Source organism: Ursus maritimus, unplaced genomic scaffold (genome assembly GCF_017311325.1).
Source record: "Ursus maritimus isolate PB19 unplaced genomic scaffold, ASM1731132v1 scaffold_31, whole genome shotgun sequence".
NCBI classification, from domain to species: domain Eukaryota; kingdom Metazoa; phylum Chordata; class Mammalia; order Carnivora; family Ursidae; genus Ursus; species Ursus maritimus.
The window spans coordinates 10,225,072-10,249,464 of record NW_024425675.1 but is presented as its reverse complement, the minus strand read 5'-3'; the positions used below and the strand labels follow the sequence as shown (position 1 = coordinate 10,249,464).

Here is a 24,393-nt window from a genome sequence, read left to right as displayed (position 1 = left end):
AAGTGCGTTATTCTGTAGTCTTTGGTGCTTGTAATTTTTGAGGAAGATGTTTCATAGAGTACAACAAGCTAATGCTAGCTGGGTCAAAGATAGCTACAAAAAAATGTCCCCCATACTTTTCCACATATTATGTAAGACTGTAAAGTCTGCCAAGGTGGAAAGTCTCTGGAATTTCTTCAAGTATTGGAAAATGAGGCTAAAGAAAGTATTATATACAAAGAGTGTTTAAGCATTCTGTAATACGCAAGGCTCTTCGTGTAATTAGAGCGCAACTTATCTATATACACACGGATTTATGCTGCTCCTGATTGGTTCTGTGGGCAGGCCCTCCACTGAGACTCCCTGCGCAAGACGTGGACACTCCAGGAGCTTCCAATCACTGTCGTGAGTCCCTCTCAGTCTCCATCCAAACTTATCCGGACTTCCTCCAAGGACCCTTTCAAACCTCTGTGTCCTTGCTCTTCACCTTCAATGTCCATCTTCCACTTCCGCCTGACGCAACACCGATGCCCAGCCCTGCGTGAAGTCTTCCTTGAATAACCCCGTTCAGCAGGAATCGTTCTTCTCTGTGCTTGCCAGTCAGCTTGCTTGTCTGTCTCTTGAGCCTTTACTTCCTCTGCCCTGAAGGTTAACCCACCATTGACTGTCACTCTTCCCTACTAGATTCTGAGCCCTTAGAAAACAGGCTTCACACCATGTTCATCTTCGCGCCCTCATTGCGCCAACTGATGCGCCTTGCAGACGACAGAGGCTCAGTCACTGCTGAACCGAATGTGTAACCCCCTGGCTCTCGGGGCAGGAGTGAGGGCAGTGACGGTAATATGGCAGAAGCTGTGCCAGGACCTTCAGCTGGGCCGGAAAACCTTCAGAGGGGACCGCCGCAAAGGGAGACTGCAGGCACGGCAGCCTGCCGTGGGGAGGGATTAAAGCGGACCGTTTACAAGGCACAGAAGCGTGCTGGGAGTGTTAGGGCTCTTGGCACACCCTCTCCGCTACGCTGTCTCTAGAAAATTCGACAGTATCAGCAAGGATGAAAGCTGTTTTCTGAGAAGTCGGTAGGTACTTGAAGGGAGTGCGAGGCCGGCTCTGGTGACTCGTGCCATTTTGTTATGAGGATGGCACTCTGGGGACCCTGTGACCATGGGGGAAGCTCTTGATCCGGGGACAAGAATTGACCACGGATTTCCTCCCCTTTACAGTGAATTCTTGGGAAAACATATACCCCCAAGTGAGGCAAATTCTTTCCCCTAAACTTATGCCCATGCCCATCATGCCCGGGGGTTTCCACTGGCTCTACAGCCTTATTCACTATAGACGGTGTGCCTTTTGCTAATAAGTCAGCAGGACAGATACTCTCGGGTCCATAGACGGCAGTCCCTCATTTTGGGGGACTTCATCTTTGGCTCTTCTGCTTCGTAGATTTGGTTTCCCATACAGTTTCAGAATTGCGGCTGTTGGAGCAGACTCTATGTTCCCTGGTGAATGTTCTAAGCTCTGCTCTGAAATAATAGTCTTTAGTACAAAAGCGTGTGGGTGTTTATTTTTCCAAGGCTCAGGGTAGGTAATTGAGCGAGCTGTTAAGTCATCACTGGTGGAGGACACTCCGTGGCTTTCAGAGTCCCAGGTGGCGTTGAAGACACAATAATAGAAGCTTACTTTGTGTGCCAGTCAGAAAGAAACCAAAGAAGAGAAAATACTGTGTACAGACCACCTCTCTCGAAAGCATGAGAATTCCTTCTCATTCTTACCATCTGAGCAGGCACCTTGCAATCTGTCCTTCCTTCCTTCCTTCCTTCCTTCCTTCCTTCCTTCCTTCCTTCCTTCCTTTTTTTTTTCCGTCATCTCTCCTCGTGTAGTGCATTGCCTTCTCCTTAAAGGACTGGTTTCAGAGAGATTTTCCTAGCAAAAAGGAATTGGGCATGGGAGAAGCCCCAAAGGGAAAGGCCAAGACTGGCTCACGCTGGCAGGGGGCTATGCCTGCCTTTGGCCTCCCATCGCTAAATGGGAACTTGCCATCAGAGCAGGGGCGGCTCTCCCCGCCAGCCGCTGACGGCAGCTAGCAGACTCAGGGACGGCTGCCCTGCTGCCTCGGGCCTCAGCTGGTATCTCGAGTCTTCCACAAGTGAGGCAGTGTGGCCCTGACTCTGCCTCAGGTGCCCCCGCTCCCTTGGGTTCTCGGCGTGGGAGCGGGCCCGGGCATCCATCCTGCACTAGTGTGGACAGATGCTCCCGTGCTCCATCGGCCTCTCTCCTCCTCCCAGAGTAGAAACAGTGCCAAGCTGTCTAGAGGCAGAGCCAGTGGGAAACTCTTCCTGGGCAGCAGCTGGCTACTTGGCAGGGCCTGGTGGACCCTTGGCAGCCTCAGACGAACTCCAGCTTTCTCAGCTGCCTGGAGTGTCCGAGCTCCCGTCTGCTGTTGAGCTGCCGGGTGTCACGGGAGAACTGGGGACGCCGAGCTTCCTCTGCGCACGGTCAACAAAGCCCGAGGCTGATTTTGCATTCTGTAATTTTTTTTCCCTTTGCTCTTCAGACCGGAATATGTTTTATGCTAATCAAATATCGCCTCCTTTCGGTTTGAGAGCTTTTCTCAACCATCTACTGCTTAGTCTCTGAAAAAAAAAGGTGCTTTGCTGCATGCATCAGAGCTACGTTAAAAAAAAATTATCATGGGAATGAAACCATGGGATGACATTCTCACAATATGTCTTGCTTTCAACTGGCCGTATTAAACCCCAAACCCATGCTTTCAACACTGATATATTATAAGGGGCAAAATTATTTATTGGTTTGCTTACGGCAGTGGATATTATCCTTTTATGGAATATGAAAGCTACAGATCTTCTCCCTAGAAAACTATGACCTGCCAACAGGTTTTAAATAATTTTGGTTCAGGGGCGCCTGGGTGGCACAGCGGTTAAGCGTCTGCCTTCGGCTCAGGGCGTGATCCCGGCGTTATGGGATCAAGCCCTGCATCAGGCTCCTCCGCTAGGAGCCTGCTTCTTCCTCTCCCACTCCCCCTGCTTGTGTTCCCTCTCTCACTGGCTGTCTCTATCTCTGTCGAATAAATAAATAAAATCTTTAAAAAATAATAATAATAATTTTGGTTCAGAGATTGTAGGAAGGTCGTTCCTGAGTCCTCTGGCCAACCACGGACTCCAGTTAGGAATCTCTTTTTGAGAATCATCCTGCCTGGGTCACTGGATAGGGGATTTGATGTCTTTTTGTTGTGTACACAGAATATTCACGGGTCTAGGGCCACACAGGTCAAGGCACACAACCATTGCAGAGAACAGGCTCACCTGTGTTCCAGGAGTGCTTGGAAATTGTATGTAAGTTGCTTTTCACATTTAGCTTTCACACTTTACATTGTTAACAAGAAAAGTGGGTGTACCTCTCCACGCCGCTCAGTTTCCATTTGTGCTTCCGGGACATCAGTAGTCCTCCACCCCAAGCTGCCTGCAAAAGGAAGATCATGTAAGGAACAGCGTAGCAGGTCTTTCATTGCCTAGAGTTCTGAAGTTTGGTGTCTTCCAGAACAGCGAGAATCTCGTGGGGTGAAAGTCATCTCCTCGAGCTCAGGCAACAGGGGGCTGGCCGCCTTCTGGCACTAGACTTTCAAAGTTTAAACTGGAAGCTATGCTAAGGTTTCAGGTTCCATCCCACATTTAGACAAGTGTAAGGAGCCAAACTGGGGGCATATTTCTGCACAAGAAGGGGAAAGGTCCTTTCCTAGTCCTAGTCCACTCCTAGTCCTAGGGAAGCTCGTGATCTCAGAATAAGAAACCATCTTGTCTCCCCTGTTGAGAGTAGAGAGGATGGGCTGGGGTACCGAAAAAGCAGCTTCTGAGTTATAAGGACAATTCTTTTGGCAAGTCTAGATGATTCCAGAGGGAAGAAGCAACTTCATAATCCTAGTTCACTAATATGTACTTTAGGATAAGACAATTTCTCTGTCCAAAAAAAAGGGAAAGAAAGAAAGAAAGAAAGAAAGAAAGAAAGAAAGAAAGAAAGAAAGAGAGAAGGGGAAGGGAGGGAGTCAGGAAGGAAGGAAGGGGGAAGGAAGAAAAACAAGCAGGAAGAATTTGTGCTAGTCAATTTGTTGAGCAACTAGAACATGACTCTTAAAAATTTGTACTCAAGTGTGAAGACTTGAGTTAGTGTGGTGATGCAATGATCTCCTTTAAAGGAAGATGTCAAGATGGAGATTCATTGGAAAATGTTGGCATTCTTTGTGGGTAAAAATAATCCTAGGATAATTTTAAAGAAAAAAAAACCTGTTAGGGTATAATTGCCTTTTTTTTTTTTTTTTTAGTTTGTCGTAATTTCAGTTCTTTTACACTTTGAAAAATTATCCAATTTTCCAAATGTGTCCTATTTTAAGATTTTCTCTAATTTAATTAAAAAGAGTATTAACATTTAAGATGATAAGAATAAGCGGTACACTTGGTAGGTTTCAAAGAAAGCAAATGCAATTGGTTGAAAGATCTCCCCACTCTATTTTAAGTAGAAATCCAGGAGGAGAGACCACAGTGCCTGCTGGCTCAGGACACACAGACATTGCTATTTTTAAAGCTGTCAGGATAATCCTCTTCCAGAATCAGCTAATAAGCTTTAATAGGCTCTCCAGTTCTGAGACCCAGGTCATGACGGTGCTTGAATTGTTCAACTTAGCATCTTCATTTGTAAAACCGAAGGGGTCTCTGGTAGCCTAATGAACAACTCACACTGTGGATCAGGGAAGGAAAAGAAGACTGGTAACCACCATGCAGGATAACACTGGGATCATGGAAATCTACCTAGGCAGCCTTAGTTAGTAATAGCGGATTAGTAATGAACAGTTTGCAGATAACTGCTGATCTTGGAATCACACTTTGAATAATACTGGTCTAACCTTAAATGTCTTCAATTTGTCCTTCTAAATCTTGACATTTTTTTTTTTTTTCATTTGAAAATGTTTTGGTGGGCACGTCTTCATTTTCGTGTGACTAGGTCTGGAGTCAAACACGTTTCAAATATAATTGATCTTCTTAGCTGGCCCAGCTGAGAAACTGGAAATTTGGTGGCCCATACTTCCTAGCAAGCTGTCAATCAAGTCTGCTTTCCTCTCCAAATATACAAATCCCTGACTTGAGTTTAAGGTGTTTGGTTTTTTTTTTGTTTTTTTTTTTTTATCCTCTGGGTTTCCTATGTAAATGTAACTCTGCTTTGCCTTTTTGATCATTCTTCGAGCGAACTACGACCTGCACGTGGGTGGCTATGCATCGATGTACGTAGGCTACACTCCTCCAAGGCTGTTATGGGCTAGTGAATCAGGACCTCAGTGCTCAGCTTGGGTACTGGCCAGAGAAATAACAATATTAATCATGTTGGGGACATTCAGGCAAGTCAGCCTCCGACTTCCTCCAGTCAACACTGGGTACTGTGTGAGTTGCATACTACTTTGTCTGCTTTCTTCAAAAGCTAAACATCCCCATTCTGAAAATTAGCTCCCAAAGCAAAAAAAGAGAGAGAAAATCAGATTTCATTCCGTGAGCCGCAAATGAATAAATGTGCAAGGACATCTTTGTGGCAGTCCTGTGGGATACTCACATCCACATGCATCCAGATCTTGTACTTTTTGCAAATGTCAGCAACCGCCAAGAGAGGGTCAAAGGCTCCATACACGGTGGTCCCAGCTGTGGCACTCACAAGGAAAGGAACAAATCCCTACACAAACAAGAAAGCCCCAGATAAGGTCAAACAGGGCGTCACGGTTTTTGTTTTTTTTAAATCTGGTAAAAAACAGCGGCTATTCTCCCTCTGTCATACATACATCTCCAGTTTTGGAACCATCACAAGGAGTGTCAACCCCTTGGAGCCTGGGAGGATATTCACTCTCCAGGATCTGAGTTCTCCAGGCCATTCTGTTGGACCTGCCAGTTGCCTTATGAGAACAGACACTCTGGTTCTCAGGAGAGGCCACACTGGACCCAGAGGTGAGGAAGCTTTATGGTGCCCCCAAACCATTTATACATTCTAGGTAGATATTGTCCCCCCTTTGCTCACTTTCTAGTCTCCCTTTTGCATAGCAGTCCCCTAAAGTGAGCGAGCAAAAGAGCAAAGAGAAGGAAATCCGACCGGCCTGTTATTCTTATTTGGAAAACCCTGAGATCATTTATTTGGTGCCGTAGAGGGAAGGGTTCCTGTGGGACTAGACAATAAGCCATGACGGTTATCTGTCTAAGCAGTCCTCAGTCTGTCCGGCCCTGGCTGAATGAAAATTGCTAGAAGGTAGAAGAATGCCTCCAACAGAATGCACAGAGCTGTGATGTGACAGGAAGTCAGAGTCAGTCTTTAGGGGGCAGCAAAAGTTTAATCTTGTGGTTTATGCTACTAGAAGTTCTAGCACAGGAAAAAGAGGAATCTTCCGCTGCCACTTCGTAGAAAAAAAATAAAAGGCAGCTGAAAAGAAATAATTATTCCTAAGTTGGTAATAATAAAACACACATAGTCTGTCATTGAACTAGGAACGGTCAGTCCTATCCACTAAAAGCTACACTGAGAGTTCTACAAACAAGCTCTCTGGTTTGCAAACCACCCAGGGATAGAAGTGACTTCCTAGAGCTTTGTGGGAATCATTCTCAGGTCTCCAGAACGGGCTGCTTCTAAGACTTCTAAATTGCTGGCCAAAGAAGAAGATGCTTGGAGAGCCGATTACAACCACATTCCTAGGCGGGAAAAATTGGCCCCTTTCAAATAACCACACCACGGTAACTCATGCCACATTGGTATTGTGGCATTTTCCACTTAGGGAAATGATCTTTCAAATGTGTGTCTGTTTAATGCCAACAGCACATAGTAAGACAAATTCTTTAGAAAGTCCTACGGCTTCAGTGTGCATATTATCACAGTGTCTATTATTTAAACAGCAGTTTAGATCTTCCCAAAGCAGAGGCTACAACTCAGAGAAATAAATAACGACTGGATGCAAAGCTCCTATATTCTCAGTAAAGCTGGGAGATTGAGCATTGGGTCTTCTTTTCAAAACAAAGCCAAAGTGGGGGTTGCCTGGGTGGCTCCATCAGCTAAGCGACTGACTCTTGATTTTGGCTCAGGTCATGATCTCAGGGCTGAGACTGAGCCCCATGCTGGGCCCCACACTGGCCATGGAGCCTGCTTGGGATTCTCTCTCTCCCTCTGCCCCTCACTACAAAAACAACAACAACAACAACAACAACAACAACAACAACAACAACAAAAACCCCAAAACAACAGCAACAAAAAACCCAAAACCAAACAAACAAAAAACAAAAGTGTGTTCTCCACTGGATGGAAACAGAAATACGTACCCTTAGCTTGTTATGGGCTGGGTAAAGATTCCTAAAAAAACTTACTTTTTGTTTGGCTTCAAGGATCCTTCTTTCAAGGTCAGATGGGATCATTTTCCCCCTGAAAGGAAAAATATATTATAGGTTTGCTTCAAATATTTTACTTTGTTGTCTTTACAAGCAGCCACATCAGGGTAAAAGGTTAGCCCGGAACCGTTGATAATCATGATCAGTTAAAATAACTTGTTGGCTGTTTCCAGGAAGAAATGCAGTTCCTCCCTGAATGAGGCGGGATGTAACTTCTGACACATTTAGGAGACTCCCGAGCACGCTGTGCTCTTAGAACAGCCCCATGGGCCTCCATGCAGCACAGAACCTGCTTTTTGGGTCATCTCTTAACTGGGTTAAAACAAGCCTGCTTTGGTGCAAGACACTTGGCAATGGAAGGAGAGTGCAGAAAAAAGATTTGTATTCCCAATCTTCGAATGCATGGAGCTGCAATTTCACATATAGATGACATGCCAAGAAGAGAAATCCATTCTGAAACAACTGAATGCAAATATTAAGTAAAAAAGCTACCTAATTACATTCTAAGTGCTAAAAGCATAAAGCTGGTGGGGGTGGAGGTTTGGGGGTAGAAACATGGGCTCAAATTTCAAACAGGGACTGTGGAAAAAGAAACATCCTTTCCTCCCTGAAATGTTTCTTTCCTAAAATAAAAGCACAGATAGTGCTTTGCTAATTACAAAACCCCCACTGTTACAACAATCAAAGGAGTTGGTTTCTACAAGAAGCTAGATGTAGCTAGCTGTGTGATCTTAGCCAAGTGACTTGATTTCTCTGTGCCTCTTATTACTGTTCCCCGGAACATAGTGACAATAATATTACTTATGGAATTACAAGGTTTAAAATGAGTTAATAAATGCAAGATTATTTTAAAAGTGCTCAGCACGTGGGAAATATTCCATAAATGTTAACTTCTATTGTTGAGATTGTTATGTGTTATGACCTCCATCTCCCAAGACTTTGGGGGGAAAAATAGGGAAAGGACAGAGTCGTTGCATGGGGCCAGAAGCAGTAAAAAATTCTTAAATCAAAATAGCTCTCTTGAGGTTGCTAAGCTTCACATCAGGGTCATTGATCTAGGTTTTTGAAAGGCAATTTGGAAAAATAAATTATGGGCAGGAGGTTGTCACAATAAATAGCTGGGAGACGGTATCGGCATCCAGGGAGCAGTGAGGGGGGTTTTGGTATTTGTTGCTAGTTCAATAATCCATTCCTGGCTGTCCCTGGGACTTCAGGTATAGAGCAAGGATTGGGCTACTTCATTGCTCTTCTAAGCTTTACATACTGAACTATGTTATTTTGTTACAAGTTACTTTCCTAACACCCGTTTTATAAAAATAATTTGGGCATTATATAGTAAGGTTTATTTTCTGCGATTTTCATTTTAGGCTCATAAAGGAGGCATTGCAAACTAGTTGGCATATAAAGCAGACATTTAAGAACCACTAATTTATGTGAAGCTGTTTTCCAAAGGAAGGCAGTTACAACTCAATTATCTGGCAAAAGTAATGGACAAGTTACGAGTGATTAGTCAGGCTGGATTGGAACAAAGGAGAGTGAACCTACGTTTGGTGCTGAGGGTACGATTCCGGGTCGGGGCAGCCCACCTCTGGGGAACTTCTGTGAGATGGGCCTTCTGAAGGAGGGACGGAGGGAATGGAAAGGCAGGTGGTGGGGCAGGGACAAGGAGCTCACTCCCTACATTTCTCCCTACACGTCACAGCTCGGCCCCGGGGGCATCCCAGGAAGCAGTGATTTTCCATCTCTCTAGATCGGGCTATGCTCAAACACCTTGCTTCAGCGCTGATAGAAACCAAAGATGCCGATTTCGGAAGAAATGTGGGTATCATAATTGTCTTATACATAAAGTTCTCAGCACATTAAAATTGCCGTTGTATTTTTCTAAGTAAACATGGAAACTGAGAGAGGATTCTCAGAAACAGTTTGCAAATCCCCAGTTTTACCTAGTTTTCCACACGCCAAAGGAGAGTAAAACACTCTGCTTTGGAGAGTTTTGGGTGGATGAGTTTGACAGCTGCGATTTGCTCGCCTGGTCACACCTGTCTATTTTTTTTTTTTTTAAAGATTTTATTTATTTATTCGACAGAGATAGAGACAGCCAGCGAGAGAGGGAACACAAGCAGGGGGAGTGGGAGAGGAAGAAGCAGGCTCATAGCAGAAGAGCCTGATGTGGGGCTCGATCCCAGATCGCCGGGATCACGCCCTGAGCCGAAGGCAGACGCTTAACCGCTGTGCCACCCAGGCGCCCCACACCTGGCTATTTTGTTAAGCATGAGGCAGGAAGGTGTCGCCAAGAAGTCACAGATTAGGGTACATTATAATTGGAAGGGGCTGAAGACCTGTTTCTCAGCTAATTGTCTCATTTTTCAAATGAGGAAGTGGGCCAAGAGAAAGTGAAGTGGCTGCCCAAGATCAAATGTTGGTAAAAGGTTGATCATCACCAGAAATAAAGCAGCAAGCTTGGTAGAAGGGCCAGATAGGAAACCTATTTAGAGAGATTGGAGTCTTTTAAGATAAGATAAATCCTTGCAGATGATATCTGACTTTCCTGGACCAGACGTGTCATTCAAGCATGCCAGAAGCAGTAATGAACAGTCTACACCACTTCCTGATTGGAGTTTTGGTGCGGGTTCTTCCAATATTCGAGTTCAGGCAGAAAGCAATGCTGTGGCTTTTTTTTTTTTTTAAGATTTTATTTATTTATTTGACAGAGAGAGACAGCAAGAGAAGGAACACAAGGGGGGGAGTGGGAGAGGGAGAAGCAGGCTTCCTGCTGAGCAGGGAGCCTGATGAGGGGCTGGATCCCAGGATGCTAGGATCATGACCTGAGCCGAAGGCAGACGCTTAACGACTGAGCCACCCAGGCGCCCCAAGGGTTGTGGCTCTTGACCGGGCAGTTTCCAGCCTCTCTTAGGCACTCTGCCTAAGATACCTGTTTTATCCACTTAGGAACCCGGGACCTGAAGATGGATGATTGACGTTTGCTGGAGGTATGTGAGCACAAGGCAGAGTTTCACTCGCAGATGAGAGGGTATGGGGACCTCTAGACCAAACTTTTCATCTTTCTGTTTATCTTAGAATTCGCTGAATTACTTTAGAACATTGGTTCTTAAAAATTTGGTGTGCATAAAAATCACTGGTGTGCACCTTTAAAATGCAGATTCTTGGGCCCTGCTCTCAGGGATTTTGATGCAGGAGGTCGATTATAGGGCCCAGGAATTAATTCCTTCCACAAATATGTATTGGGGGCATACAATGTGTCACACTGTTGGGGGTACTGGGGCAGCAGGGGAAAAAGACCAGTTTCTACTCTTCAGGTCCCGTGCTAACAAGAGAAGCAAATAATCACACAGTAAAATAGACAGATATGCATAGGAATCTGCATTTCTAACAAGCACCTCAGATGATTCTGATCTGGATCCACGTGTTGAGAAACATTGCTTTAGAAATGGAAATTTTAGCCTGGTAGGCATTTAAACAATTGTGCGACAGACTAGCCAAGTACCATTCACATGACCCATGGTTTTGAGCCGTCATGGCTGTAGGGCAGGGAGCAGAAGGAGCTCCAGATAATGGATTGTGCATCCCTGCCCGGTCCCTGTGCTGTGGGGTGAGAGAACATTTGGGTGACAACCAGCAGGGTCCTCTGAGGGCTAGAAGTTGTCTGGCTGGGCCTGGATTTTCCAGACAAGCCTCTCTTGGTGCAGGGAGGCTTTGGATAGCAGCTGTTGCGTTCTGTAGGTCTGGCCTCAAAGCATCTTCATAGCAAAAATGTATATCTTTAATGTTTACACGTCCCAGCCTTTAAGCGCACAATAACTAGTGACTGAGGCTTTGCGATGCTGTTCTCGGGTAGTTGTTCGTGTTTAGGAAAAGACTGCCATTGAAGTGGGGACTGTTGAACCAGACTGCTGCTTTGGATGGGGCTGTCTTGCACTGAGATTCCTGATTTTGCAACAGTCTTTAACAATGTATACAACGCTATAGGGTCAGATAACTTCACAAAATTTCCTGGGCAAAATCCCACAATGGCAGCTAGAGCTGCCAACAGGAAAAGCTCCTCTTTGTGGGAAGGAGCTAAAGACACAGTGGATTTTTGGCCCAGATTCATGAAGGAGAAAGTGCGCTTACCAACAGGGGATGTTTACTAGAGAGTTTATACCTCTAGGCAGGCATCCAAATGGTCACAGACCAGGTGCTTGAGTCATTGGTGACCCTGCGCATTGGCCCTGATGAAACTGTAGTAATTCTACCAGCTTCTCTTAAGTGAGTAGAGCTTGTCTCTGTTCACAGAGAGAGGTGTGCAAAGAAGAATGGACGTGTGGATCCTTCCTGTTGGAAACTGATTGATATTACGATCGTTGCTAAGAGCAACACTGCTGGCAGCGATAATGAATCGCCAGCTTCAGAAACAGTCACTACACTGTGCCTCACTCCATGATCTCTGAGCCTCTGGCAACCTCTACAAGCATTACGGTTGTTCTGACCTTGCAGACAAGGAAACCGAGGCTCAGGGAGGCAGGTGAATGTGGCTAGAACTCAGAACGCAGAGACAGAATCACCAGGTTCTTGCCCCAGGTCCAATGCTCATTGTGTGTACTTGAAGAATTTTGCTCATTCATAAAATGATGACAATAGTCCCTCCCTCACAAGCATTCCATGAGGATTAAGTGAGATAATAAATCCAAGACACTATAAGGCACTGAGTATAAAACTCTGCCTACGTAGAGTAACCAGCCGGTACACGTGAGATAGTCTCACTGTTGTCATGACTAACAGTGGTTCTAGTGATGAGTGACTCGCGGGATAGCACATAGCTAGTAGGGGGCAGACTGCAAACCTAGAGCTGTCTGATAGCAGAATGCAGGTTCTTAGCACCGTACAATACATGTCTTCCAAAGCATTTATGCGATTCAGAAAAATACCCGCCTACCGGAAGGTTTGCGTTCTAGAACTGCAATGATGTATGCAAAATTAACACTAGGGTTTTTTGGAAGCCCCTCAAAGTGAGTAGTTCCTTAATCCCGATTCTGTTGGCTATTAGCACTGTCAAGCAAAATAAAAACTTATCACCTCCTCCTAAAACATATTGCTCTGCTCCATAATCCCTTGATGATACTGCTCCTTGTAGCATAGCATCCAGATGCTAGACGACTAACCAAAGTCTGCCAGTTTTTTGGTTTTGTTTTTTTAACTTGTCAGAGCTAAGCAAAGCCATTTCTTTAGCAGATTGTGATATCTGGATGGGAAAGGGAACTCATGGACCCAAGCCAATTTTCAAATTGCCCAGACTGGGTGGTGATTTGAAAATTTCACAGACTGACTGGGGGCAACGATTGTTGCAGGAACTGTGGCGTAGCAGTGAAACTTACGAGAGAGATCTCCTGGGAAAAGAGCTCCCTGTGTCCCCACAGGGCTGCTGCCGGTGTGGGTAACCTATCCTAGGACATGCCCGGAAGAGAGACTAGCAAACAAAACTCCAAACAGGGCACTCAGGAAGGACTAGTATTGCAAAACCAAACCCTCTGCCAAAAATTTTTACCATAATTAGAAACAGTGAGCTTCCTCAGTCCCTTTATATGCAGTTTGATTCGGAAAAAGAATTTTAACTTTGACAGATAACCCGATTTTTCTCTTTTAAGATTTGTTTTCCAATAGGCACGATGGGATCCTTTAGCATTATGGCCAGGATAGGGGAGCAGGACATTTTGGGTGATTTTCGTACCTAATTCTAGTAATTTTTTTTTTAGATTACTTTCTCCAAAAGCATTTACTTCACACAGACACATACACACACTCTCACTCCCTATAGAACAGTCCAAGTGATGTGCAGCCAAGGGGCCAACCATGACGTGATTGGGAGCGACTTCGGTTTTCACACGAAAACTCCAGATTGCTGCCATTGGCTGCCAGCATTAAAGCTCACAGGGGTATGTGACAAAGGAAAGTGTCTATGGCCACCTCTCATCACTGCCTCAACTTCCCTAAACTGCCACTCCTCTTTCCTGAACACTGGTAGAGAAAAGAAAAGGATTATGATAAAAAGTTCAATTCACCATGGAAGAAAGCTACTTGGCTATTTTATAAAACTTTTGAGTCAGGGAGGAAATCAGAACTGCAATTACAGAACATTAAAAATTAATGACATGGGAATACTACATATACAAATATGAGAAGCATCCTAAATCATTCTCAGAGGAAAATGAATAGCCTGACACGCTTTTGAAATTAAATAACAGAGAATAAAAATAACTAAATATTTAACCCAAGAAGCTAGGAAAATGAAAACAAACAATGTAGGCAGAGAGAATGAATGAATTTTTCAATGAATTAAAAACTTTATAACGTAGACTGAATTAATAAAATCAGAAGCTGGTATATTGAAAAGATCAGTGAATATACAGGTATATGATTAGTTCAGTAAAGAGAGAAAATGTAACATTTGAAATAAGAAAGGAGGTTATGGAAAAAGGTATTTTAGTATTAGAAACATTTCTATACAGAGCTTTGTGCTAACCTTAAAAGTTTTGAAGAAATAGATAATTTTTCCTTACTATATGTAAATTAAAAGAAGTGATTCAGTGTGGAACATAAGGAATAGCATGGAGGACCATAGGAGAAGGGAGGGAAAACTGAACGGGAAGAAATCAGAGAGGGAGACAAACCAGGAGAGACTATGGACTCTGGGAAACAAAATGAGGCTTTCGGAAGGGAGGTGGGTGGGGGATGGGGTAGCCAGGTGATGGGTGTTAAGGAAGGCTCGTGTTAGCTGTACTACAAAGCTGTGATCACAAAGACAGCATGGTACTGGCACAAAAACAGACACATAGACCAATGCAACAGAATAGAGAACCCAGAAATGGACCTTCGGCTCTTTGGGTAGCTAATCTTTGATAAAGCAGGAAAAAACATCCGGTGGAAAAAAGACAGTCTCTTCAATAAATAGTGCTGGGAAAATTGGACAGCTACATGCAAAAGAATGAAACTTGACCACTCTCTCACACCATACACAAAGATAAACTCCAAAATCTACCTAGAGCAGCCTTAGTTAGTAATAAGCGGATTAGTAATGACAGTTTACCAGACAACTGCTGATCTTGGAATCACACTTTGAATAATACTAGAATTCTAACCTTAAATGTCTTCAATTTGTCCTTCTAGAAATCTTGACTTTTTTTTTTTTCATTTGAAAATGTTTTGAGTGGGCACGTCTTCATTTTCGTGTGACTAGGTCTGGAGTCAAACGCGTTTCAAATATAATTAAATCTTCTTAGCTGGCCCAACTGAAACTCTGGAGAGGCCGGTGACATACTTCCCTACAGCAGCTGTCGTCGATCTGCTTTCCTCTCAAATCTATGATCTGAAAGCTTGGTTAAGGTGTTTGGTTTTTTTTTTGTTTTTATCCTCTGGGTTTTCCTATGTAAATGTAACTCTGCTTTGCCCTTTTTGATCATTCTTCGAGCGAACTACGACCCTGCACGTGGGTGGCTATGCATCGATATTTTTGTAAACTACCACTCCTCCAGAGGCTGTTGGGCTAGTGAATCAGGACCTCAGTGCTCAGCTTGGGTACTAGCCAGGAAAATACTAATGTAAATGTATTGGACATTCAGGCAAGTCAGCCTCAGAACTTTACTCCAGTCCAACACTGGTGCTGTGTGAGTTACAATACTACTTTATCTGCCTTTCTTCAGCTAAATACCATCCCATTCAAGTATACAGCAAAAAGAGAAAATCAGATTTCATTCCGTGAACGCAAATGAATAAATGTGCAAGAACATCTTTGTATGATCTGTGGGATACTCACATCACACATCATCCAGATCTTGTACTTTTGCAAATGTCGCTTAACTTAGCCAAGGGTCAAAGGCTCCGTAATACCGGGTAGGTCCCAGCTGCTTGGCACTCACAAGGAAAGGAACAAATCCACACACAACAAACAAGAAAAGCCCAGATAAGGTCAAACAAAATACGGTTTGTTTTTAAATCTGTTGCAAAAAAACATGCTGTCTCCTCTGTCTTTACACCTTATGTCTCAGTTTTGAACCATCAAGGTATCAGCCCTTAGAGCCCTGGGAAGGGATGTTCACTCTGGATGTCTGAGTTCTCAGGCCATTCTGTTGGACCTGCCCAGTTTGCCTTGAACAGACACTCTGTGGTTCTCGATTACCTCAGACAAAGAGGTGAGGAAACTTATGGTGCCCCAAACCATTTATACATTCTGAGTAGATGTGTACCCAACACTGCTCCACTTTCTAGTCCTGCATAGCAGTCCCTAAAGTGAAGGCGAGCAAAAGAAACAAGGAAGGAAATCCAGAGCCGACTGTTATTCTTATTTGGAAAACCCTGAGATCATTATTTGGTGCTAATGGGGAAGGTTCCTGTCAGGACTAGACAATAAATATGACGGTTATCTGTCTGTGCAGTCCTCAATCTGTCATTCTTCGAATGAAATTGCTAGAAGGTAGAAGAATGCCTCAACAGAATGCATTTGTGATGTGGTGGAAGTGTCAGTCTTTGGGCAACAAAGTTTAATCTTACAGCCAGTTTATGCTGCTAGAAGTTCTAGCACAGGAAAAAAGTCTTCGCACACGCTTCGTGAAAAAAATAAAGGCAGCTGAAAAGAAATAATTATTCCTAAGTTGGTAATAATAAAACACATAGTCTGTCGGTGAACTGGAACGTTGGTCCTATCCGCTAAAGCTACATAGGAGTTCTACAAACAAGCTCTCTGGTTTCAAACCACCCAGGGACCAGAGAGTGACTTCCTAGGCTTTGTGGGGTCAGTCTCAGATCTCCAAGGCAGACTGCTTCCAGACTTCATTGTGGCAGAGAAGATCCTTTGAGGCAGATCCACAACCCCACATTCCCTGAAGCGGGAAAAATTTGGCCCCTTTCAAATAACACGCCCACGGTAACTCATACCCATTAGGTGACATGGCATTTTCCTGGAAATGATCTTTCAAATGTGTGTCTGTTTAATACCAACCTTTTATAGTAAGACAATTCCTTCTTAGAAAGTCTGACTTCAGTATTAAATATTATCTGATGTCTATTATTTAAACAGCGAAGTTTAGATCTTCCCAAAGCAGAGCTACAACTCAGAGAGAAATAAATATGACTGGATGCAAGCTCCTATATTCTCAGTGGCCCCGGAGATTGAGCATTGGGTCTTCTTTTCAAAACAAAGCCAAAGTGGGGGTTGCCTGGGTGGCTCCATCAGCTGGCGACTGACTCTTGATTTTGGCTCAGGTCATGAATCTCAGGCTGAGACTGAGCCCCATGCTGGGCTGCACGTATGGAGCCTGCTTGGTTCTATCCACACCTACACCTCACTGCAAAAACAACAACAACAACAACAAACAACAAGCAAGCAACATAGCAACAACAAAAACCCCAAAACAACAGCAACAAAAACCCAAAAAACCAAACGACAAAAGCAAGAGGTAACATTCTCCACTGGATGGAAACAGAAATCGTACCCTTAGCTTGTTATGGGCTGGGTAAAATTCTAAAAACTTACTTTTGTTTGGCTTCAAGGATCCACTTCTTTCAAAAGGTCAGTGGGATCATTTTCCTAAGAGGAAAATATATTATGGTTTACTTCAAATGTTTTACTTCGTTGTCTTCAGCTGGCCATAGAATTAAGGTTATTGAACCGTTGATAATCATGATCAGTTAAAAATAACTTGTTGGCTGCTTTCCCAGGAAAATACGGACCCTCCCTGAATGAGGCGGATCTGCTGACACATTTAGACCTCGAGCTCACTTGCTGTGCTCTTACGAGCCGCCCCCATGGGCCTCCATACACAAGCACAGAACCTGCTTTTTGATTATCTCACCAACTGGGTTAAAACAAGCCTGCTTTAATTTGCAGAACATGGCAATGAAGGGAGAGTGCAGAAAAAAAGGTTGTAATTTTAATCTTGAATGCATGGGCTACCATTCACATATAGATGACATGCCACGAGAAGAAGAATCCATTCTGAAACAACTGAATACAAATATTAAGTAAAAAAGCACCTAATTATTCTAATTACTAAAAGCACTTAAGCTAGGTGGGGAGTGGAGGTTTGGGGTAGAAACATGGCAGACTCAATTCAAACAGGGACTGTGGAAAAGAAACATCCTACTCTACAAATGTTTCTTTCCTAAGAATAAAAGCACAGACAGTGTTCCCACTGTTCAAAACCCCACTGTTACAACAATCGAGGTTGGTTTCTACTAAAGCTAGATGTGTAGCTGTGTGATCTTAGCCAAGTGACTCCCGTTTCTCATTTTTCTATTACTATTCCGGAACATAGTATTAATAATATTACTTGTGATTTACAAGGTTTTAAAAATGGAGTTAATAAATGCAAAATTAATTTTAAAAATTATCTAATAATTGAAATATATTCATAAATATTAACTTCTATTGTTGAGATCAGTATGGTATGACCTCCATCTCCCAAGACTTGGAAAAATAAAGGGAAAGGACAGAGTCGTTTTTACATGGGGCCAGAAAGCGATCAAAGATATGTAAATCAAGAAATAGCTCTCTTGGTTACAAGCTTCACATCAGGGTCATTGATCTAGGTTTTGAAAGGCAATTTGGAAAAATAAGTATAAGGCAGGAGTTGTCACAATCTAAATAGCTGGGAGGCTGATAATGGCATCCAGGGGAGCCAGTAAAGGGGGTTTTAATTGTTTGTTGCTAGTTCAATAATCCATTAAAGCTGTCCCTGGGACTTCAGGTATAGAAGCAAGGATTAGGCTACTTCATTTGCTCTTCTAAATACTACATACCACTGAACTATATTATTTTGTTTACAAGTTACTTTCCTAACACCGTTTATAAATAATTTTGGGCATTATATAGTAAGGGTTTATTTTCTGCGATTTTCATTTGGAGGCTCATGAGAGGCATTACCGACCTAGTTGGCATATAAAGCGAAGACATTTAAGAACCACTAATTTGTAACAAACTGTTTTCAAGGAAGGCGGTTACAAGCTCAATTATCTGGCAAAAGTAATGGACGATTCTGGTGATTAAGTGGGCTGGATCAGGTCAAAGGAGAGTAGAACTCTCCGTTTGGTGCTGAGGTGGTCCGGGTCAAGGGGCAGCCCACCTCTGGGAACTTCTGTGAGAGATGGGCCTTCTGAAGGGAGGCGGGAGGGAATGGAAAGGCAGGTGGTGGGGCAGGGACAGGCTCACTCCACCATTTTCTCCTACACGTCACAGCTCGGCCCGGGGGCATCCCAGGAAACTGATGATTTTCCATCTCTCAAGATCGGGCTATGCTCAAACATACCTTGCTTCATGGCTGGTGAAACCAAAAAGATGCGATTCGGAAAAGTGTGATTATCATGTTATCTTATAACATAAGTTCTCAGCACATTAGAGTACGTTGTATTTTTCTAATCAACATGGAAACTGAGAGGAGGTTATAGTGATTTGCAAATCACAGTTTCAGCTCCACGCCAAGGAGAGGAAATAAAACACTCTGCTTTGGAGAGTTTCTGAGTGGATGGGTTTGACAGCTCGCGATTTGCTCGCCTGTAGTTACACACAATCTCTTTTTTTTTTTAAGATTTTATTTGTTGTCGACAGAATAGGGCAGCCAGCGAGAGAGAACACAAGCAGGGAATTGGGAGAGGAAGAAGCAGTCATAGCAGAAAGAGCCTGATGTGGGGCTGGTCCACGGAGTCGCGGGATCCGCCCTGGGCCGAAGGCTGGCAGCTTAGCACCGCTGTGCTGCCCGGGCGCTTTACACCTGGCTATTTTGTTAAGCATGAGGCAGGAAGGTATTAGCCAAAGTCACAGATTAGGGTACGCATTATAATTTGGAAGGGGCGAAGACCTGTTTCTCAATAATTAATCTCATTTTTAAGCTGAGGAAATTGAATAGAGAAAGTGAAGTGGCTTATAAGTCAAATCATTGGTAAGGTTGATCATCACCAAATAAAGCAGCAAAGCATTGCAGGAGCGAATAAAGGAAACCATTTGAAGATTGGAGTCTTTTAAGAATAAAGATAAATCACCCGCAGATGATATCTGGCACTGGACCAGACGTGTCATTCAAGCATGCCAAGAAGCATTAATGAAACAGTCTACCACTTCTGATTGGAATTTTTAGTGCGGGTTCTTTGTGTGATTCAAGTGAAAACTTTAAATGCTGTGGCACTTTTTTAAATTTTATTTATTTATTTGTGAAGAGACAACAAGAGAAGAAATTTAAGGAGTGGGAGAGGCTTGAGCTTCCTGCTGGGCGGGAGGCTGATGAAGGCTGGTCCCAGGATGCAGGATCATGACTGAGCCCAGAGGCAGGCAGCCTGCTGACTGAGCCACCCAGGCGCCCCCAAGGGTTGTGACTCCATTTGGGCAGGTTCCAGCCTCTCATGGAAGCACTCTACCTCGGTATATTCATCGCCGGGAGCCCGGGACTGAAGATGGATGATTGGCATTTGCTGGAGGTATATGACACAAGGCGAAGTTTCACTCGCAGGAGTGAGGTGTAAGTTTCGTCGACTCATCTATTATCTGATTGTGTTAAATATTGTTTTCAAAAATTGTAAAAATGCAGTTTTCAAACCTGGTCTCTAAGGCCTATCTCAAAGGTTCTGTATGGGTGATGATTCTATGGCTAGAAGGTCAGATATACAAATATGTATTGGGGGCATACAATGTGTCACACTGTTGGGGTACTGGGGCAGCAGGGGAAAAAGACCGGATTTCTACTCTTCCGGTCGATGCTAACAAGAGGAAGCAAAATAATCACGGTAAAATAGACAGATATGCATAGGAATCGTTTTAACTCAGCACCTCAGATGATTCACGATCTGGATCCGCGTGTTGAGAAACATTGCTTTAGAAATAGGCTCTAGCCTGGTAAATTGTAACAGGTAATAGACAGACCCCAGCCAAGTACATTCACACTGGCCTGGTTTTGAGCCGTCATGGCTGTAGGGCAGAACAGAAGAAGACTCCAGATAATGGATTGTGCATCCCTGCCCGGTCCCTGTGCTGTGGGGTGAGAGGAGGAGGCTTATTTGGGTGACAACTTTCCAGCGGGGTCCTCTATGAGGGCTAGAAGTTTGTCTGGCTGGGCCTGGTGCCCAGACAGCCTCTCTTAAAGGAGACTGGACCAGTGCAGCAGCCTATTCGCGTTCTGTAGTGCAACCTCAAGCACTCTACATAGCAAAAATGTACTCCTCTTTAATGTTTCGTCCCAGCCTTTAAGCGCACAATAACTAGTGACTGAGGCTTTCTTTGATGCTGTTCTGGGTAGTTGTTCGTGTTTAGGAAAGACTTCACCAGCTGAAGTGGGACTATTGAACCAGACTGCTGCTTTGGATGGGGCTGTCTTGCACTGAAGATTCCTGATTTTGCAACAGTCTTTAACAATGTACTGGCCTTCTAGGTCAGATAACTTCACAAAATTTCCTGGGCAAAAATCCACAATGGCAAAGCTAGAGCTGCCAACAGGAAAAAACTCCTCTTTGTGGGAAGGAGCTAAAGACACAGTGGATTTTTGGCCCAGATTCATGAAGGAGAAAGTGCGCTTACCAACCAGGGGATGTTTCAGAGTTCCTCTCTAGGCAGGCATCCGCGTGGTCTGAATGGATTAGCGAGTCGGTGGTGACCTGCGGTGTTTGGTGGAGAGCTGTAGTAATTCTCCCCCAGCTTCTCTCTTAGGAAGGTAGAGCTTGTCTCTGTTGCCACGAAGGTGTGCGAAGAAAGAATGGGCGTGTGGATCCTTCCTGTTGGAAACGATTGATATTACGATGGATTTGCTAAAACATGGCTTACTGCACAGCAGCAGATAATGGAAATCGCAACTAGAAACAGTCACTACCACTGTCGCCTCCACTCCACATGATCTCTGAGAGCCTCACCAATAACCCTCCTACCAAGCTTGTGTACGGTTGTTCTGAGCCTTGCAGACTTGAAGCCGAGCTCAGGAGGGCAGGTGAATGTGGCTACCATTTCAAACATAGAGGTAGAATCACCAGGTTCTTGCCCAGACCAGTATCCTCCATTAATGTTCCTTGAAGAATTTTGCTCCATTCATAAGTATTGACAAATAGTCCCTCCCTCACAGCGTTCCATAGGATTAAGTGAGATAATAAATCCAAGACACTATAAGGCACTGAGTATAAAACTCTGCCTACGTAGAGTAACCAGCCGGTACAGTGAGATAGTCACTGTTGTCACGTATGACTAACAGTGGTTTCTAGTGAGTGAGTGACTAGGATAACACATAGCTAGTAAGGGGGCAGACTGCAAACCTGAGCATCTGTAGCAGAATGCGAGGTTCTTAACACCGTACAATACATGTCTTCCAAAGCATTTATGCGATTCAGAAAAATACCCGCCTACCGGGAAGGTTTCGTTCTAGAACTGCAATGATGTGTACAAAATTAACACTAGGGTTTTGAGCCCCTCAAAGTAGTAGTTCCTTAATCCGATTCTATTTGAAACATGACACTATCCATAAAAATAAAAACATCACCTCCTCCTAAACATATTGTCTGCTCCATAAATCCCTTGATGATGCTGCTCCTTGTAGCATATATCCAGATGCTGAAACGACTAGCAAAGTCTGCCAGTTTTTGGTTTTGTTTTTAACACGTGAGCTAAGCAAAGCCATTTCTTTATAGATTGTGATATCTGGATCAGGAAAGGAGACTCATGGTTTAAGCCCAATTTTCAAATTGCCCAGACACAGGTGGTGATTTAGAAATTTCACAGATGACTAGGGGGCAACGATTGTTGCCAAGGAACAATAGTAGCAGTGGCTTCTGGATCTACGGAAAGGAGCTACTGTGACCACATTGCTTGCAGGTGCATGGAAGGCTTTATCCTAAGGGCTGTGCAGGAGAGACAAGCAAAACAAACTAGCTGAGGGCACTTCAGGGAAGGTTTATTAAAGAAACTGCGACTCTCACCAAAATTTTTCATGAAGTAAACATTGACTTCCTCGATCACTTTATGTGTACAGTTTGATTGGAAAAGATTTTACTTTGAGCGAATAACCCGATTTTCCTCACTTTTGATTTGTTTTTCCAATAGTGCCAGTGAGGATCTTTAACATTATGACAGATAGAACAGACATTTTGAATGGATACCAGTACTATTCTAATAATTTTTTTAAGTTACTTTCTCCAAGCTTATTGCCTACACGAACACACTTTTGCACTTCTCTTTACCTAAGAACTGGTCAAATGAACCAAGGAACTGCTCATAAGCGAATAGTTGTGGAACTTTAGGTTTTAAGAAAACTCCAGGATGCTAATGGCTGCCAGCAGCATTAAAACTACAGGAGCATGATAAAGGAGGAAAGTGTATCTGTAACTCTCATCACTTTCACTAAACTTACTAAACTTTTACTATCTTTCTGGGCTTTCAGTGGAAAGACATGAGCAAAGTTCATTCATGTGAAACTTTACTTGACTATTTTCTTGGCTTTTGAATGGGGAGGAAGTAAGACTAATTACAGAACATTAAAAATTAATGACATGGAATACTACATATACAATCATGAAACAATCTAAATCATTCTCAGAGGAGAAAATAGATAGCCTGACACGCTTTGAAATTAAATAACAGAGAATAAAAATAACTAAATGTTGCTTAAAGCTAGGAAAAATAAAAAAAACAAACAATGCTTGAGTAGAAGAATGAATGAATTTTCAATGAATTAAAACTTTATAAATGAACTGAATTAATAAAATCAAGCTGGTATATTGAAAAGATCAGTGAATATACAGAACCATATGATTAGTTCAATAAAGAGAAAATGCTAACATTTAGGAAATAAAGAAAGGGGTTATGGAAAGTATTTTAGTGTAGAAACATTCTTATACGAGCTTTGTTTAACCTTAAAGTTTACTAGAAAAAGAAATAAGATAAATTTTTCCATACTATATAATAATTAAGAGTGATTCAGTGTGGAACATAAGGAATGACAGCATGGAGGACCATAGGAGAGGGAACTGAGCGGGAAGAAATCAGGGAACAAACCAGGAGAGACATGGACTCACAGGAAATAAAATAAAGGCTTCCGGAAGGGAGGTGGAGTGGGGATGGGAGTAACTTAGGTGATGGGTGTTAGGAAGGCTCGTGACAAGCTGCTGCACTACAAGCTTACTGTGATCTGGAGGCAGCATGGTACTGGCTTTTAAAAATGACCACACCGAACCAATCACAACAGAATAGAGAACCCAGAAATGGACGCTACGGCTCTTTGGGTAGCTAATCTTTGATAAGCAGGAGGAAAAACATCCGGTGCGGAAAAAGACGAGTCTATCAATAATTGCTGGGGAAAATTGGACAGCTACATGCAAAAGAATGAAAACGACCACTCTCTACACCATACACAAGGCCAAACTCCAAGCCGGATGAGAGAAGGGACATAATGTGAGACAGAATCACCAAAATCCTAGGGAGAACATAGGCAACAATCTCTGCATGGGCTAAGCAACCTTTTTCAAGCCACCATCTCCCAAGGCAAGAAAGCAAAAGATGAAATGAACATGGGACTTCATCAAAGATAAAAGCTTCCTGCACAAGCCAGGAAACAGTCAAAAACTAAGAGGCAGCCGAATGGGAAAATATATTTTTAAATGATACTTACAGATAAAGACTACAGGTATCCAAGGAATATAAGAACTTTTCTCAAACTCAATACGTGAAAACAAATAAGCAAATCATAAAATGGGCAGAAGATATGAACGAACAGTTTTCAATGTGACATACAAATGGCTACAGACACATGAAAAGTGTTCAAAATCGTGTTACCATCAGGAAATTCAAATCAAACCACACCTAAGTACCACCTTATGCAGTTAAGAATAATAAAAATTAAATAAACAAGCTATCAAAATTTGGAGAGGATATGGAGAAGGATCCTCCCCACGTATGCCCGGAGTGGGAATGCAAGTTAGTACAACCACTCTGGAAAACAGTGTAGAGTCCCTTAAAAAGTTAAGAGATGAACTACCTATGATCAGCCAT

The 24,393-nt window shown here is 43.3% G+C and overlaps 1 protein-coding gene across 1 annotated transcript in view; it reads right to left on the bottom strand.

Annotated features, from left to right (window-relative positions):
* Nucleotides 1–24,393, bottom strand: part of GAD2 (glutamate decarboxylase 2) — an 87,623-nt gene that overhangs the window by 21,677 nt on the left and 41,553 nt on the right. Inside the window, exons 9-11 of the mRNA XM_008709679.1 lie at nucleotides 7,374–7,428; nucleotides 5,590–5,706; nucleotides 3,392–3,456 (exon numbers count right to left, since the gene is read on the bottom strand). Coding sequence (XP_008707901.1) covers nucleotides 3,392–3,456; nucleotides 5,590–5,706; nucleotides 7,374–7,428 — 237 coding nt within the window. The remainder of the gene's footprint in view (nucleotides 1–3,391; nucleotides 3,457–5,589; nucleotides 5,707–7,373; nucleotides 7,429–24,393) is intronic.